Here is an 18,378-nt window from a genome sequence, read left to right as displayed (position 1 = left end):
ACACACATACACACACACACACACACACACACACACACACAGAGAAACAAGTACCCTATTAACCTATTCAGGTCCCCTTTTTGAAGTTTTTTGAAATCATGTGAATCTAAATTATAAGATACTGTATTTTATTAACTGTGATTATAATCTATCAGTACATTTTTGTAGGTTTATAAAAAATGAAATATTGGTAGGTTAATATTAGGAGGTTGAAAGCATCCTAATCTGGACTGCCTCAGACAAGGGTCTTTTGAGTATTAGTGTCTACCAAAGGTGATAAAATAGTCTGTTATTTCATAGTTTTATGTGTGTCTTGTAAGAAGTGAATTTTGAGAATCTAGTTTACATTATATTTATTTCGAATTTTAAAAAACGTTTTTGTTAGGTGGTTGTAATCTGAAGAATAAATCTGCTCAGTCACTGGAATATTGTGCTGAATTACTGGGCTTGGATCAAGATGACCTTCGTGTAAGTTTAACCACGAGAGTCATGCTGACCACAGCAGGAGGCACCAAAGGAACAGTTATAAAGTAAGTTCATAATTCATTGCTGCCCTGTGTTGTGTGCCTGTCAAGTTGACACATGGGGATAGGGTAGGGGTTGGGGGTGGGGACTGAATATGGGAACACTGTCGGAGGGAAGTTGACACTGGTGGTGGAATTGGTGTTGAAATATTATATGCCTAAAATCAACTATCAACAACTTTGTAAAGTAAAGTAAAGTAAAGGCCCTCCCGTTGATCATCGATTTGCTCGAGCAGGCCCAGTAACGTCTCCATTGGAGACTTTGTTGTTACTGTGTCTGGCATAGGAAGCTCTCCAGGCTCTGCTGTGCGGGCGAGATACTTTGTAAATCACAATTTTTTTCTTTTTGCTCTTTTGGGTCACACCCAGCAATGCACAAGAGTTACTCCTGGCTCTGCACTCAGGAATTACTCCCTGTACTGCTATGGGACAATATGGGATGCTAGGAATCAAACCCCGGTTGGCCATGTGCAAGGCAAATACCCTACCCACTATACTTTCTCTCCAGCCCCCATCACAATTCTTTTGCCTTCAAAAAAACTTTAGAAAAGAAAAAAAAATTTCTTGTGATATGTCAGGGAAAAACTGTTTTGAGAACACTGATATTTAAATTTGATCTTTATACATGATTCTTGCTTATTTAAAATGTGCTTGATCAAATTTCTGTACGTCTTGAGTTTGTGGATGCAAAAAATTCTGCTCTGTACACGTTACCCACCAAATAAATAGCCTCTTATTTCTTTAACATTTGTAATAATATCTTGAAGATACACTGCAGGGTACAGATTTGGAATTTATAAGCTTTAAAAAGGGTTGGATACCCGGCTGGCCTCTAAGTTATGGAGTAATCCTCCTGGTGCTGATCTCAGCTATTCTTGGGTATTAATCTCATACTTTGTTACTTTAATCCCCCAGATGAATGCAATCTTTCTATGTCTATCCCTCTCTTTCTGACTCATTTCGCTTAGCATGATACTTTCCATATTGTACCACTTGTATGTAAATTTCATGACTTCATCTTTTCTAACAGCTACATAGTACTCCATTGTGTAGATGTACCAAAGTTTCTTTAACCAGTCATCTGTTCTTGGGCATTCAGGTTTCTTCCAGTTTCTGGCTATTGTAAAGAGTGCTGCAATGAACAAACAAGTGCAGATGTCACTTCGACTATACATTTTTGCCTCTCTGGGATATATTCCCAGGAGTGGTATTGCTGGGTCAAATGGGAGCTCAATTTCTAATTTTTTGAGAATCGTCCATACTGTTTTCCAGAAGGGCTGAACCAGTTGACATTCCCACCAACAGTGAAGGAGTGTCCCTTTCTCGCCACATCCACGCCAGCTTTTGTTCTTTTGAATGTGGGCCAGTCTCTGAGGTGTGAGATGGTATCTCATTGTGGTTTTGATCTGCATCTCCCTGATGATTAATGATGTAGAGCATTTTCTCATGTGCTTTTTTGCCATTCGGATTTCTTCTTTGAGAAAGTTTCTGTTCATTTCATTGCCCCATTTTTGGATGAACATGTTTGCCACTCAATGCCTCTTTTGCAGACCGTGGCACCCAAAAGGAGAGAGAGAACACAGGGGATTGCCCTGCCACAGAGACAGGGGGGATGGGGGGATGGGGGTGGGAGGGATATTATCCATGGTGGTGGAAAATGGGCACTGGTGGAGGGATGGGTATCTGATCATTGTGTGGTTGAAACCAAAGCACAGAGAATTGTAAATCTACAACTGTAAAAATAAAATAAAATAAAGGGAAAAAAAAAAGGGTTGGTACCGGAGTGATAGTATAGCAAGTTGGGCATTTGCCTTACATGCATCTGAGTTCAATCCTTGATATTCCATGTAGTTCCCCAAGCACTGCCAGGAGTAATCCTGAATGCAGAGCTAGGAGTAACCTTTAGATATCATTGGGTGTGACCCAAGTAGCCTAAATAAATAAATGAGGGACTTTTGTATAGTGCTGAAAATAGCAACTGATTGTGTTAATCATTACTTGACTGTTTATATGTGACAGATTTTTTTTTCTGAAGCTACACTGCACTTCAGAAATGCAGTTTTTAGATAAAATTTTAATAATTAGATATAATTCATCCCCTCTCGGAGAGCCAGGCAAGCTACCGAGAGTATCTCGCCTGCATGGCAAAGCCTGGCAAGCTCCCTATGATGTATTCAGTATACCAAAAACAGTAACAAGAAGTCTCACAATTTGTTGTGAGATGTGACTGGTGCCCGCTCGAGCAAATTGATGAACAACGGGAGGACAGTGACAGTGATATAATTCATATACATTTTGTAGTTTTAAGTGCACAGTAGAGTTTTTGAGCTAAGAACAAATGTTTTACTCAACAGTCAATTTTAAAAATATAATCTTAGTTTCTTCTCTTGTAGTTCAGGTTTCATTTTTATGTGTCTCTTCACAAATGACCTTTTGTAACTATTTTGATCTCCACTGTGAATACATTTAGATGTACTTTGATCTGGGTGTTTGGTTTAGTTTCACACTATATTACTATAAGTAAATTTTCATTGCTATAATATTTGTTTTTACAGAGTACCCCTGAAAGTGGAGCAGGCAAACAGTGCTCGTGATGCCTTGGCGAAGACTGTCTATAGTCATCTTTTTGATCATGTCGTCAACAGAGTAAATCAGTGCTTTCCATTTGAAGCCTCATCCTATTTTATTGGAGTCCTCGATATTGCTGGTTTTGGTAAGTAGTTTTGTTTGTGAATCTTTGTTATATTTTTTCCATCCATTCTCTTCATGCACGTTGAAAAAAAAACCCTTCTCTTGATTTCCTTTTATCTGATGTATTTTCAGTTATCTGTCTGTACTTGGATTTTATTTCATAATATGACTTAAGTAGAAAGGTAATGGTTAGGATAAAAAATGGAAAGACTTTTCAGTTTTGGTCACGAAAATATCAAAAGATGTTGATTGCAACACTGTAATTTGGAGAGGTCTATATACACTTAAATACAACCCACTGAAAGTAAAGTCTCAGTTGCTAATAATAAAGAGAATTACGTCATTGAAAACAATTGATTTCAGCATAGGGCTGAATACAGGTTGATGCAGCACTATGGTTTTCAGCCTTTTTTTATACCTGAAGGCCAGAACCAGTCTGGTGGTTCAGATCCAGCATTTAAATCGCAGTACTTTCTCATGGACTGGCCAGAAATTTCTTAGGATCACTACCAGATTACCATTCAGAGGCTGATAGAAAATCTTATTTATTTGGTAAAAATAAAATGACTAGTATTAAATATTCACAGCTATTTCCACTTAATCTTAAAAAAATACGATTTTAAGATAAAGTACTTGAGAACAGATAGAAAACTGTACAGCTAGAATTGGGTGGGTTCACAAAAGTCTGAATTCTGCTCCGTTTCAATGGCAGGTTATGAAAGTCTTAGAGTAAATCTGATTTTTTTTTGGGGGGGTTTGATATATTTTTTTTAAATAATTTTTATTAGTGAAACACCATGAGGTAGAGCTTTATTAGCATTGTGGCCGAGTTCCTCCTCTGTGGGAAAGTATGAGTGTCCGCATTTTGGGAGGGACAAAATGCTTGTTTTGATCTAATATATGCATAAAAATATTGTGATAAATCATTACCTTTTGTTCAGAGGGAGAGAAAAGCATCAGTATTTAAAATGTCAAAGTCCAGCTGCACATGCTAGGGAAAAAGGCAGCTCAGATAGAGAAGGGAGCACCAAATAAAGGGTGTTGGGAGGATCCTCCCAGGATGGGAGATGCATGCTGCAAGTAGACTCTAGACTGAACATGATTGCCACTCAGTGCCTCTTTTGCAAACCACAGCACCCAAAAGGAGAGAGAGAACAAGGGGGAATGCCCTGCCACAGAGGCAGGGTGGGATGGAGGGATGGGGGGTGGGAGGGGTACTGGGACTGGTGGTGGTGGAGAATGGGCACTGGTGGAGGGATGGGTGTTTGATCATTGTATAATTGAAACCCAAGCACAAAAATTTGTAAGTCTACAACTGTACCTCACGGTGTTTCACTAATAAAAGTTTAAGAGAAAAAAAAATAAAATAAAATGTCAAAGTCTTCAAATGTTAGTTTCTTGCCCTATACCACCCAGTTTAGCAGAACGCAGATCAGGAAATCATAGTGTTTTAGAGCTATAGGAATCTTAATATAATCTCTTAATATTATTTGTTATTTAGTATTATTAATTACTTAATAATTATTGTTTAGTATTTATTTAGTATTTCTAACCACTGTTTTTTTTTTGTTTTCACTTTAAGCACTGTGGTCTAAAAGTTGTTTATAATACAGTTGTGATGAGCATTCAGTGTTCCAACACCAGTCTCACCACCAGAGTGACCGTCTTTCACATTGTCCCCATTTTCTCCCCCTCCCCCCAAGTATGCCTTCTTAGAAACACGAACTCATTTATTCTGTGTTGCTTGTTACAACTAAATGGCTAATGGAATTATCAAAAAACCCTTCAGTCAAAGAATATTTATGAAAATTGCTGTGACTCACTGTGGGGTCTTTAAGTCCTGGTCTGAGGATTTCCTAAGCTGTCTGTTGCTAATTGACCCTCCTGTGGTATTGTTTTTGCTGATTGAGCTTAGTTAGCTTCTATATTATAACTTTCCCATCTAATTGGGCGTGCTCCTGCCGGGGATCTCAGTCCTGTGGAATTTGGTGGTGTTTCGTGGCCACAGAATGTGGCAGCGCTCTAATAAACTTTATGATCTGTAGAACTGGGCCAGTGAGTTTACAGGGCAGTGGCTGTGGGATGAGGGTGTGGCCGAAGCTTCCAGAAGGACCGGTTTGGCAGAGGCTGCCCGCCCCCACTCCAAGAAGACCCCAGAGTTCTTAGCCTGCAAACTGGTCTACCGGGAATCTTGTCCGTTTGGTGTCTCTGAAGGGAATAATCATGAAGAAGAGGAGTTGGACCATTGGCATGGTGGCAGCTGTGGGGTGCAGGTGTGGCTGCCAGGGTTCCAGCAGCGTGGGAACTTGGCATTGCCCTCCCCAAGGTGCAGGTGCCCCACAGCTGAGGAATATATATATATATATATATTTTTTTTTTTTTTTTTTGCTTTTTGGGTCACACCCGGCAATGCACAGGGGTCACTCCTGGCTCTGCACTCAGGAATTACTCCTGGCAATGCTCAGGGGACCCTATGGGATGCTGAGAATCGAACCCGGGTCAGCCACGTGCAAGGCAAACGCCCTACCTGCTGTGCTATCGCTTCAGCCCCTGAGGAATATTTTTATGTACTGTCACATTTCTTTTACAGACAAAGCCAGTGCCTGTCCCTGTGGAGGGGGCCAAGGGCTGCCATCCTCTTTGTGATCTATCTTTGCTGACATGTCATTCAGTAGCTCACAACTGTGCTTTTCTGGACACCAGGTCCTGTCCTAAGCACACTGTGTCCCCCTTTAATGCATTTTACTGTTTCTTTGGGTCTTCATTTCCTTATGAAGACTCTTGGGTCACATGCAGCTTAAAAGTACATTTTGAAGCTTTTCTCTTGCAAGTCTACCTTTTTTTTTTTTTTTAAAAAAAAACATCTCAGCTGAGGATGTAAAAGAGAAGAAACAGGGTGTTCCTCCTTCGCAGGGATTTGAAAATTCTGGATGGCATCTTTACCAATGACTGAGCCTTTAACCACTTTTTCATAGCTAATTTTATACAGAAGAGTATCTTTTAAAACACTTGCGTTTTTAGCCATTTTTATTTTTTGATTAATCACTTTCACACCTGTGCTTCAACATTGTTTTAAAATACGTGGTTTATGTTTTGTATCTTTAACTATATTATACTTACTCATCTGACAAATACTTTTTTTCATTAAGGGAATCCAAGGTTTTTTTCAGTAGTTCATTTTAATGCTTAACAAAATCAAAGTCTTGAGAGGAGAGTATTTAGGGAATAGGGAACAGTTATATGTATTTTTAACCTAATCTTAAAATAACCACCGAAGCAGTAAGATTTTATCCTAAAGGAAATTTTGTTAACAAAGGTGATTTGATGGTGACGCTTAATTCTGGTTTTATGTTTTCAGAGTACTTTGAACATAACAGTTTTGAACAATTTTGCATCAACTATTGCAATGAAAAGCTTCAACAATTTTTTAATGAGAGGATTCTCAAGGAGGTAATTGCCTTTATAGACTTAATACAAGTACTCCATGAAATGATTTAAATTTCAAAGAGCCAAGGCATGTCACAGTTGCCCTGATTGATGGGATATGTAATATAAGATTATCCAGGGAATCAAAGATGCCTGGCATAAGCCCCAATACCTTTTAATTGCTGTTCATGCACACCAGGCCTATTCATGAAACAGTTGACGATTAGGGATAAAATTAATAGGTACCTCCTTAGGAGTGAACATCTGTTGCTTTCTTACTAGTGCCTTTCATTAGATTTAAAGTTCTGCTTGTTTCTTTTTCGGATTCCTTTTGTCTCCATTCATGCTACTGCCAAACAACTTTCTACTCTCATCCCAGTTCTTGGTATCTCCCATCCTTCCTCTTTGTACTTTGGTGCCTTGCTACCTCCTTATCCTTTCTCTCTTTATGGCAGGAAAGCCACTGCATTGGGAGATTTTGAGGGGACATCATTGCCTTTGGGCAGGGCTTTTCCTGCGCACTGTCAGGTGCATTCCCAGTCTCCCCGGGATGTGCCGTTGGCCTGACACACTTCTGGTCCTGGCAGTAAGAAACTTTCTGCCTCTACTAATAACTGTGGGCACTACCATGTTGCCACCATGTCTAGGAAAGTTTATCATTTTTGGGGTGGTGGTGGGAAACCTCCCAAGTGCTCAAGTGAAATGTACCCTCCTAGTGATTCATGGCCAGTGGAACTGGGGGTTCATGCTCAGACCCTGTGGCCACCCTAGCCCTAGTGGAGCTCAGGGGCCTTCATGTCTGCAGCTCCCAGAGCTTGGGGGCTCTTAGGGCTGTATCTGGTGATGCTGAAGGACCATATAGTGCAGGGATGCACCTTTGCCCCTGAACTGCCATGTGCTATCCGATCCTTCTCTTTATTTTTTTTGGCGCTGTTGATGCAACACAGAGCATATATACAAGCCATGAATTTTACCCCTGAGATGCATCCTAGGTCCTTATAATTTCTTAGCGTGAGGTAAAGAGGTTCTGTATGATTTGATTTGTAAACAAGCTCATCTTTTATCCAACCATGAATTTAAATTTCACAGTATTTTCTTACTAAAACCTCCCCTTTTCTTTTCTTTGATCTCTTTGAAATTTTTTAGCAAATGAAGATAGTGAAGTTAAAAGAAAATTAAAAGGGCTTAGATTACATATTTGCTATAACTGTCTTTGAAAAATAACATAGGACTATTGAAATTGAAGTTTCAGAGCAAAATTTTAACTCAGAAGGAAGCTTATTTCTTTAGCTGATCTATAAACTTTCTTACAAACTATGGCCCTGGGCCTTGGAACGAATGTTTTATGTCATTTATTTTGCAAATAAAATTTCTTGGAAGATAGCCATGCCTGCCCTTCACTGTTAATCTGTGGCAGCCTTTGTGCTGCATGGGCATAATTGAGTAGTTGTGACAGATAGATATGACTCATGCCGATTATATTGTTAGGCCCATTAGAGGAAAAAAGTTTGCTGAACTTTGCTTAGTTTTCTGAGGAAGTTTGAGTTTAAAATTGCTAAAAAGTTTTGAAAAACCCTGACCTTTTCCTTGGATCTCTGAATGCTTATGAGTAAGTTTCTGCAGTTACTTACATAAAGCTGCACCGTGTGTTTTAAGAACAGTAGAAGACTGAGTCCCGGAAATAATTGGTATGAATATCTGCACACTGACTTATCAGTGATGTTATGACAAGAAATGGTACAAACAATGAATAGGATTCATATCACAGAGTCTTCAGGACTTAAGAGAGTGATTATTTTGTTTTAGGAGCAAGAACTCTATCAAAAAGAAGGTCTGGGTGTCAACGAAGTGCACTATGTGGATAATCAGGACTGCATAGGTAGGTATGCTTTTCCCTCTGGTATAGGGAAATGCAGAAATGCAGATGCTTCTACTAGTGATTTTTCTTTGCTTAGTGTTTGATCTTTTCTAGCACTGCTTGGAAATTGTTTTTTTTTTACCAAGACATCCAATTCAGTTCTGCTGAAAGTTATCTTAAAACTCGACTGTTTCAGGGGTTGGAGCCATAGCACAGCGGGTAGGGCATTTGCCTTGCACGCAGCCAACCCGGGTTCAATTCCCAGCATCCCATATGGTCCCCCGAGCACTGCCAGGAGTAATTCCAGAGTGCATGAGCCAGGAGTAACCCCTGTGCTTCTCTGGCTGTCACCCAAACAGCAAAAATAAATAAATAAATAAATAAATAAATAAAAACCCCAAAGTCTACTGTTTTGTTTGAGATTATCTTAAGCATCAAATGTGTGAATAAGAAGGAAAATAAGTAGCTTCAGTAGTAAAAGGATTTATTATCTGATATGAGGAAGTTCATTCTTCACCAGGATTCCAGGTGACATTGGGTTTTGTCTCTGTTGATCCGAAATTCTCTTGGTTCTGTTCTCCTGGCTGCTTGCAAGTTAGCTTCAGAATAGTGGAGGGCAGTCTGTTTTTAATTAATAAAGAAACATTTCTCCTTACCATCCAGCTAGTCTTCAGCGTTCCTTTTCTTTTCTGTCTGTAAAATCAACTGTTGGGTAAGTCTTATTTTGGAAACCCATTTAACTGTCAAATCAGTACCTGATGTACTAGAATCGAACAAGAGAGGATTATAATAGTAATGTTACTTCACCTTTGCCTAACCTTTGAGGGTACTTGGACTTTCTGCTCTGTTCAGCATTCCACACACATCTTGCCTTCTTTTTCAGAATTCACCTGTGCATTCCACTGTATGATCCTGGTTATAATTCTTTCTCCTTTCACATTTTTTTCAGCGCAGTTCCACATCCTTTGACAGCACAGTTCACTTATAATTTAGATCAGCCTGCCCTACTTCACCACCTGTAATTTCCCAAAAGGCATCGTTTTCTGGCTAATGCAGTTAGAATCTTGATACATTTTCACATGTCTAGCTTTTAAAATCTGTCCTAGTGAACAGTTCCTATATATTATATGTAAGAAGTTTATGTTTTACTGTTATTTTTGAATAGGGAGAAATTTCAAATAACATGAATTGAAGGAAAAAATGCTCCGTTATTGAAAAATTTTACTAGAGACTATTTGAATTAATTTCTATAGGCAGTAATAAAATCTATGCATGCAAAAGTTTCTGCAGGTTTATTTCCTTTCAGATAAGGAGAACCAGCTTGGCACAGTAGAACTTTGTAATTCCTTAGTGTCCTTTCTGACTTAGAAATGGAATACTTCTTACAGTAGATACTTTGTTATTGAACTGTTTTCCTAAAACCTGTTGATACCCTAAATCCCAGTTCTCTAATCCATTGCCAGATTTGAAATAAAAGTCATCTTTCTGTCGAGATTTTGAGAGAATATTTACGAAATACATTGCTTTTACCCTGTCCTTGAAATGTGGTATCAGTAACTGCTCACATATCGTTCAAATGATACATATTTACCTTTTCATTTTTAAAAAATTATTTTCAACCCTCTCATCTTTTAATTTTTCGGGAAATAGATTTAATTGAAGCAAAGTTAGTAGGAATACTGGATATTTTGGATGAAGAAAATCGCCTTCCCCAGTCAAGTGATCAGCACTTTACATCTGTCGTTCACCAGAAGCACAAAGATCATTTCCGACTTACTGTGAGTTTGCTGTTTCAAAATTGAAACTTTCAGGCTGGAGCGGTAGCACAGCGGGTTGGGCATTTGCTTTGCAGGCAGCCCACCTGGGTTCAATCCCTGTCATCCGATATGGTTCCCTGAGCACTGCCAGGAGTAATTCATGAATGCAGAGCCAGGGGTAACGCCTGAGCATTGCCAGATGTGACCCAAAAAGGGAAAAAAAAAAAAAAGAAATTGAAACTCTTGGGGGAGAAGACAGACCTTTCAAAAAATTTATCAGAGGGCTGGAGCGATAGCACAGCGGTAGGGCGTTTGCCTTGTGCGCAGCCAGCCCAGCCGAGCCGGGTTCGATTCCTCCGCCCCTCTCAGAGAGCCCGGCAAGCTACCGAGAGTATCTCGCCCACACGGCAAAGCCTGGCAAGCTACCCGGGATGTATTCAATATGCCAAACACAGTAACAACAAGTCTCAAAATGGAGACGTTACTGGGCCCGCTCGAGCAAATTGATGAATAACGGGAGGGCAGTGCAAAAAGATAATGTAGGAAAAACTAGAAACTAATAAAAAAAAACTTATCAGAAGCAGAGAGATAGTGCAGAGAGAATGAGACACAATCCTTGGCACTTTGGAGCCTCCCTGTGCTGTCAGGTGTAGCCCTGGTGGGCGCAGCATTGTTGGCAGTTTTAGGGTGAACCTGGTGGTGCTCAGGATTTTTTTCCTGCTCTGTGCTAAGAGGTCACTCCTGAAGTGCTCGGAGCCCAGCCACGTTTGGCTGTGAGTGAGGCAAGTGCCAAAACCCCCTCACACTATTTTCCTGGCCCCTTCATTTGCATGTTGAAATCTTAAAAGGAGAATGATTGTGAAAAGTATAAAAGTTACCCTTATAGTTCTTACAGTTTTAAGTCTTTTACATTTCATGCCTCCTAAAGGAAATTAGGTATTTTACTGTAATTTAACAAACATACTCATTTTCTTTCAGATTCCCCGGAAGTCGAAGCTGGCAATTCATAGGAACATCAGAGATGATGAAGGCTTCGTTATCAGGCATTTTGCAGGGGCTGTGTGCTATGAAACAGTGAGTATAGCTTTTACCAGGAGAAAACCATTTGATGTCGAAGTTGTTCTGTGAAGTACGGTCAACCTCCAAACACAGCTAGCTATTTGTATTTAAATGGAATAAAACAGTTATATAAAAGTAATACTTCATACACACCCCAAAAAATGAAATAACGATCACGATCACTATCATCCTGTTGTTTGTCAATTGCCTCGAGCAGGCCCCAGTAACGTTTCCTTCATCCTAGCCCTGAGATTTTAAAAAGTGCCATAAATGAAGGCTCTTTCAGGGTTAGGAGAATGGGACCCATCATTGTTACTGGTATTTGGCATATTGGGTATGCCATGGGGAGTTTGCTGGACTCTGCCCTGTGGGCAGGTTACATTCGGTGGCCTGCCAGATTGTCCAAAGTAAGGAGCTGGGTTTTATAGTCTCTGGGTCTTGGCCATTGATGGGATTACACGACACCAGGGGTCCAGTTGGTGGGTGTGACCTCTGCCTACTGGAAGATGGAGAATCTGGGTGGAGGATGCTCAGCCCAGATCCAAGCAGGCTTGGAGATCTCAGCCCCGGGACCCGCATGCCTTTGTTCCTCTGCCGGTAATGATCTCAGAATGGTTGTGGCTCGTTCTGGAGGTCTTTGGCTTCCGGGGCTCTGCTCAGGGTGGGGAGGGAAACTCAACCCGCCCCCTTCCAAGGGTCCCCGGCGAGGACAGCCAGGCGTGGGGGCAAGAGAAATAAAATGGGAAAGTTGGTTCCTCTCTTCCTCAATGTTAAATGTTCTTCGTGTTCACGTTGGCTGGTGGGGACTTTTCTGGGCAACACATCTGTGGCCAATTTCGCTTATCCCAGAATATTTGACTGGATATTGCTGGGTCCAGGGAAATTCTCACCAGATTGTCCAAGCGATTTCTCTTTGCTTATCTTTTCAGACCCAGTTTGTGGAGAAAAATAATGATGCTTTACACATGTCTCTTGAATCCCTAATATGTGAATCCAGGGATAAGTTTATTCGGGAATTATTTGAATCATCCACAAATAACAACAAAGATACTAAACAAAAAGCAGGAAAACTTAGCTTCATCAGCGTGGGAAACAAGTTCAAGGTATTCGTATTAAACTAGTAATAATTTTAGCTGTGTTTAAAACGAACTGTTCTATAGTTGATCGTGAACGATGTAGCAATCCCACAACTGAAGTGCAGTAGCAAACTCTATAGATTGTTAATGTTTATATGCGAAATAACATTACGTAGGCAAGAGTAATTGAACATACCAAAATGTTCCTCTTTTTATGAATGTGTTCTTTCTTGGTGCTTAACATACCTGATTGCTTCTCCGAATGTTCTGACTTCTGCTTACTGCCTGGTTGACCTTCCAACTTTTTCTTTCCCCTGTGTTTTCTGTTTCCTTCCTCATTCAGCAGTTTTGTTTTGGCTGGAGTAGTCCAGCTCGGAGTGTCTAGAGAGGACTAGTTGAGTTGAGAGAGGAAAAGCAGGCACAGCCAGGGCCTTCAGGTAAATGATCAGCTTCGTGGACTCCTTTTTATCAAGTGGCTGCCATGTTCCAAAGAGCCATCACTCACGGTGCTTTCTGGGTGTGCTTACTACACTAAAATGTGCTTAATGCTTTTTGTAAAAGACAAAGTGCTCTGTATGGCAAATCCTTTAATTTGCTGACTTTTCCTTGAACTTTTTAAAACATTAATTTGGGGCCAGGAATTTACTCTTTGAGCTGTAATAAGGAATGTTCACATGATAGGTCTAAGAAATCAAACACAGCTAATTGTTGAATATTTACGATAGAAAGAGCTTTTTAAAAACTATTGTGTCAGGACAGTACTGGAGGGTCTTGGGCCTTTTAGTGGTGGTGAAGGTGTGTTAACTTTGTACATCAGTAGTATAAACATTAATACATTAAAACTCTTGTAAGCATGTTACATAAATGACAATAAATGTTTTTTCAAAAGCTTCAAAAGTTTAGTGATTAAAACTTCTGTCAAATAATACAAAGAACTAGGATTAATTTTTCTTATACATTTTCACAATATCATTTATAAAAACTTATTTGGTTTTTATCATTTTTATTACATGTAAAATAGAGAAGTATTTTACGATCAGAATAATAGCAATATAATCATTCTGAAATTCCTTGGAAATTGAAATGGACCATAATTAATTTAATAAGCCATGCTTATAAATAATTTATGTATTTTAAAAGATTAAACATAGAGGAGAGGGCCTGTTTTCAGGTAATTGAATAAAAAGTCTTTAACTTTATCATCCACTTTGTTAATTAGTTATGAGTTCCTAATTGTCTTGAGAAATGCTTTTCTTTCTTTTTTTTTCCCTTTTTTGATAGTCTCAAGTTCCTCAATAGACATTATAAGAGTTTGGTTAGAAAAAGTGCATTGATCTTTGTGAAGTGGGTATTATTAATTATTTTCCTCCTATATAATATTGTAGTAGTCTTGCTGACAAGAGCATGTTGCAGTTATAGACAATACAAATAAAAACAATTATTCTTGCAATACTTTGGTTAAAATTTGTGTGTGTGGGGGGAGGGGGGCACAACCAGTAATGCGCAGAGATTCCCTCAAGCTCTGAACTAAGTTATCAGAGTTCTTGGTAGACCATATTTAGATGCTGGGGATCAAACCCTGGTCAGTCACATGCAGGGCAAATGCCTACAGCTATGCTATCTCCTCAGCCCTAGTTAAAATATTTTATGTTTTCTTAAATTTAGATGCAAAAGAGGTATTTTGCATATTCAACAGAAAGCTGTGACATTATTCATAATAAAATATTTCTAAGATTTTTCTAAGATTTTTTTTTTTTTTTGCTTTTTGGGTCACACCCGGTGATGCACAGGGGTTACTCCTGGCTCTGCACTCAGGAATTACTCCTGGCGGTGCTCAGGGGACCATATGGGATGCTGGAAATTGAACCCAGGTTGGCCACGTACAAGGCAGATGCCCTGTCTGCTGTGCTATCACTCCAGCCCCTCTACGATTTTTTTTTTAAATAAAATAAGTTAATCTTTATTTTAAATGTTGCAGGAACATCTGATTAGACTCTGTGTATATGAGACATAAAAACCAAATAGATTTGGGGCTTGGAGAGATAGAATGGAAGTAAGGTGATTGCCTAAAATGTGGCCGAGCCCGTTTGATCTCTAGCACGACACATTGTTCCCTGAGTGCTTGAGTGCTTCAGGGAGTGAGCTCTGAGCACAGAGCCAAAAGTAAGCCCTTGGCAACCATGGATGTGGTCTTAGAACCTCCAAAAAAAAAGGGCTAGATTAGCATATAGAATATGACTTTGATTATCCAACATTCCTGAGAAACAAATGTTTTCTACTTAAAAGTGACTTTTTTTAGATTATGAAATCTAATCCTTTTATTGCTAGACTTTTAGCAAAAGTGAGTCTTCTGGACAGAAATTTAGTCCTGTCAATATACGCATGAATAATTGTATGCTAAAAAATAAACTGCAAGGGGCTGGAGTGATAGCACAGCGGGTAGGGCGTTTGCCTTGCACGCAGCCGGCCTGGGTTCGATTCCCAGCATCCCATATGGTCCCCTGAGAACCGCCAGGAGTAATTCCTGAGTGCAGAGCCAGGAGTAGCCCCTGTGCATTGCCGGGTGTGACCCAAAAAGCAAAAAAAAAAAAAAAAAGTCCCAAAACCAAAAAACAAAAAAACCCCTGCAAAACATGAGTTGCCAAAGCAGTTTAGTTTAGCTTGGTGCCCTGTGTTCCTTGACTGCTGTTATTGGAATGTTGACATTCTTGCCTCCTCTTTCAGATGTTCTTAGTTTATTTTTGCTGCTTCTACTCTTCTGATTTACCTTTGCTCTGCTTTAGGGGAGAATACAATGCTTATTGGTCTATGAATTAAGACTGGTGTTTGTGACAGTTTTTTCTTTGCACGTTGGTAGATCTTTTACTTGCTTTCAGTTGGGTGGTGGTCCAGTTTAATTAGCATTGTTAGAACTCTGCCAAGCAGATAAGTAGATGCAGCTGAATATATATTTTTTATCCAGTGACATGTTCACTCTATTTTTATATGTTATTTGAAGTCTACTGTGGTGTGGGGGGTAAAACAGTGAACATTGATGTCAGACCTATGTTGGAATCTTTGTTTTGCCATTACTAACTCTGTGATCTGGGGCAAATTAGTTGTTTTTCTGGATCTCAGTGATTTCACCTGTAAAATGAAGCTGGTAATATATCCCTAATCAGAATTGTGCACTTTAAATACGGTAACGCCATGAAAAGCTTGAAGTGGTATCTGACTCGTGGAATCAGTAAAGTATTGCTTTTGATTAATATTTACTAGTATAGTTACACTGATATATAATATTGTTATAGCTGTGATTGCTCCAATAAGTTAGATAATTTGGCATATTTATATAATTTCTAAGTAGTACAATGAACATTTTGTTATAGTACTAATAAACAGGATTTTGCATACTTAATTTGAGAAGCAGTAAACATGTGATCTTAAAGTACTGAACCAGTGGAAATTAGTGGAAATTATCTGGGTTTAAGGGGTATGAGCATGCTACTTGGGACCCTCCTTAATCTCCTGTAGCACAAGTTCCCCTCAGCATTGCCAGCTCACCCTGGGGTCCCAGCCCATCAGGCTTGACTGTCTGACTGTCTCTGAGCCTGGTCCCCAAACCTCCTGAGCACTGTTTGGAAGTCCCTCCCACAAAAAATAAAATAAAAACACCAAAAATCACCAAAAATACATAAATAAATAAATAAAATCCACGACAAGAGGGCCTAGCAACCTGAAGTGTTCACTGTCAGTTTATTTTTTTGAGAAAACTGCCCAAGTTAAAAAAAATAATAATAATTGACATTTAAAAAGTTTTATAACAGTAGAAAAAGTTTCTCTAGCTAGGCGGGCTAATTTTATACTAAGAAGAAAAATTCGCATAATATATCATATTTTTAAACTTGTCTTCATTCTTAATGGGGAGAGGCGCGGACTGCACCTGGCTTGCATGTGTTTAAATCCGACCTGCCTGTGTCTTCAGATTCCACTCTGTTGTCTCTAACTGAGTCAGCCCTGCCATGTCTATTATGTGCTTCCTTGCCTGTGTTCTTTTCCCTCATTCAGCTCATTTGCAAGTGTGCATGTATATTTTTTTTAGTGTTGCTAATTTTCAGTCTTTTATACAGGTTCTGTATAAGTGTAATAAGTTATTGTCTGTGGCATTACATACATTTTTGCATGATACTTGTTAAATTTTGTATACCCAAACTGTCCAGTCGTGATGTGTAACATGTCAAGATCATTGCATGTTGTTTTCACCTAATGTTGGAGAGCTAATATGAATTTATGATAGTTTACTTTTCCTCTTTGAAACAATCAACTGATTTTTTTTTTAATTCACAGACACAATTAAATTTACTTCTGGATAAACTTCGAAGCACTGTGAGTATACAAACATTGAAAAATATTCTCTCAAATTATCATTAACGATTGCTTAAGGAAGCCCAGTAAACCTAGAATAATTAGAAATGCAGTTAAGCTTAGTATCCTTCACTTAAAATCAGTCTCAGGGCTGGAGAGGTAGTACAGAAATAAGAGTACTTCCCTTGCGCATGGCTGACTTTGGTTCTGTCCTCATCAGCATATATGCTTAGTAGACAGGAGCACCCTAAGCACTGAGCCAGGAGAAATCCCTGAGCACTCTTGAATGTGATCCTGAACACCACACCCTCCCAACCCCTTTGGTTAGTTTTGAATAACAGGAAAATATATATATATATATATATATATATGTGATGTTTAATTATTTTACAACTATCAAATTCCCTGAATTCAACCAAGTTAAGATTTCTTGAGGTTTTGGGAAAGTGAAAATAACTATAAGGAAAAAATTAAGGTGGAAAAATAAAGATTAATATTCTACCTTTATTGTGGAGGCAGGGTTTCCTAGAATCCTGCTTTTTGACTGGACGTTTTAGTGCTTCATTCTATTTCTTAGTGAAAATTTTACCATATGAAGAATTTTTCCATGTGGATTCTTTAAATGAGGCACAGTTTTGAGATATGACTTTTAAAAAAACAATCCACAGAATTGAAATGTTTTCTTTTTCAAATGGTCATTTTGAAAAGACATTTATTCAGTTGGTGAAAAATTAACGGTTTGACATACTTTAGTAACCAGTACGAAGTTCTTTTTAATATTCTCACTATTCGCAAATATTTGTCTTTTGAAGACCAAGCATCTTTAAAAACCAAGTCTGCTGGTTGGTTTGGAAGAGGATATTTTATTTTTATTTCCCAAATATAGCACTGCTTCAAAATCTGGGCTTCTTGTATGAATTATGAAACGAAGAATTTCCTAAATATTTTGATACTTTGAAATTAAATTCTTGTTGAAGTGAGTGTTCAACTTTGTGATGCTACTGCTTTGAAGGAATTTTTTCAGCCTCATTCAGAATGATCCAATGATGATTCCAAATGAATGTGTTTTAAATTTTTAAAAAAGGCTTGACTTGAGTTTGATTCCTCCGCCCCTCTGGGAGAGCCCGGCAAGCTACCGAGAGTGTCTCGCCCGCACGGCAAAGTCTGGCAAGCCACCCGTGACGTATTCGATATGCCAGACACAGTAACAACAAAGTCTCCAATGGAGGCGTTACTGGGTCCGCTCAAGCAAAAAAGGCTTAACCAACAAAACTTTAAATTGTATAATAGTGCATGTAAGACCTAATATATATATATATATATATATATATATATATATATATATAGTTTGTTTGTTTGTTTTTAGTTTTGGGTGAGGAGTTTGGGGACCACACCCAGCAGTGCTTAGATCTTAGGTTGAACCTCAGCCCATATCCCCTGGGGCAATTTCACAAACTGCCTTTGTGAACTTTCTTAAGAGTTAATTTATTTAATTCTCTTTCTGTGGAGTAGTTTTGGATGTTTTGTTGTTGTTATTTAGGCCACACATTAGAGGTTATTCTTTTTCTTTTTCTTTTTTCCTTTTTTGGGTCACACCCCGAGATGCACAGAGGATACTCCTGGCTCATGCAGCCAGGAATTAC

At 38.9% G+C, this 18,378-nt stretch overlaps 1 protein-coding gene across 2 annotated transcripts in view; it reads left to right on the top strand.

The window, feature by feature from the left end:
- The window catches only part of MYO6 (myosin VI), a 147,199-nt gene that overhangs the window by 89,881 nt on the left and 38,940 nt on the right, over positions 1-18,378 (top strand). For both annotated transcript variants that reach the window (XM_056108666.1, XM_056108660.1), the window contains exons 12-19: positions 386-530; positions 3,080-3,237; positions 6,574-6,665; positions 8,448-8,520; positions 10,150-10,277; positions 11,235-11,330; positions 12,245-12,418; positions 16,718-16,756. In XM_056108666.1, the coding sequence (XP_055964641.1) occupies positions 386-530; positions 3,080-3,237; positions 6,574-6,665; positions 8,448-8,520; positions 10,150-10,277; positions 11,235-11,330; positions 12,245-12,418; positions 16,718-16,756 (905 nt within the window). The remainder of the gene's footprint in view (positions 1-385; positions 531-3,079; positions 3,238-6,573; positions 6,666-8,447; positions 8,521-10,149; positions 10,278-11,234; positions 11,331-12,244; positions 12,419-16,717; positions 16,757-18,378) is intronic.

This window comes from Sorex fumeus, unplaced genomic scaffold (assembly GCF_029834395.1).
Source record: "Sorex fumeus unplaced genomic scaffold, SorFum_2.1 ptg000008l, whole genome shotgun sequence".
In the NCBI taxonomy this organism is placed as follows: Eukaryota; Metazoa; Chordata; class Mammalia; order Eulipotyphla; family Soricidae; genus Sorex; species Sorex fumeus.
The sequence above is the reverse complement of the archived record's forward strand: the minus strand, read 5'-3'. Positions and strand labels throughout refer to the sequence as shown.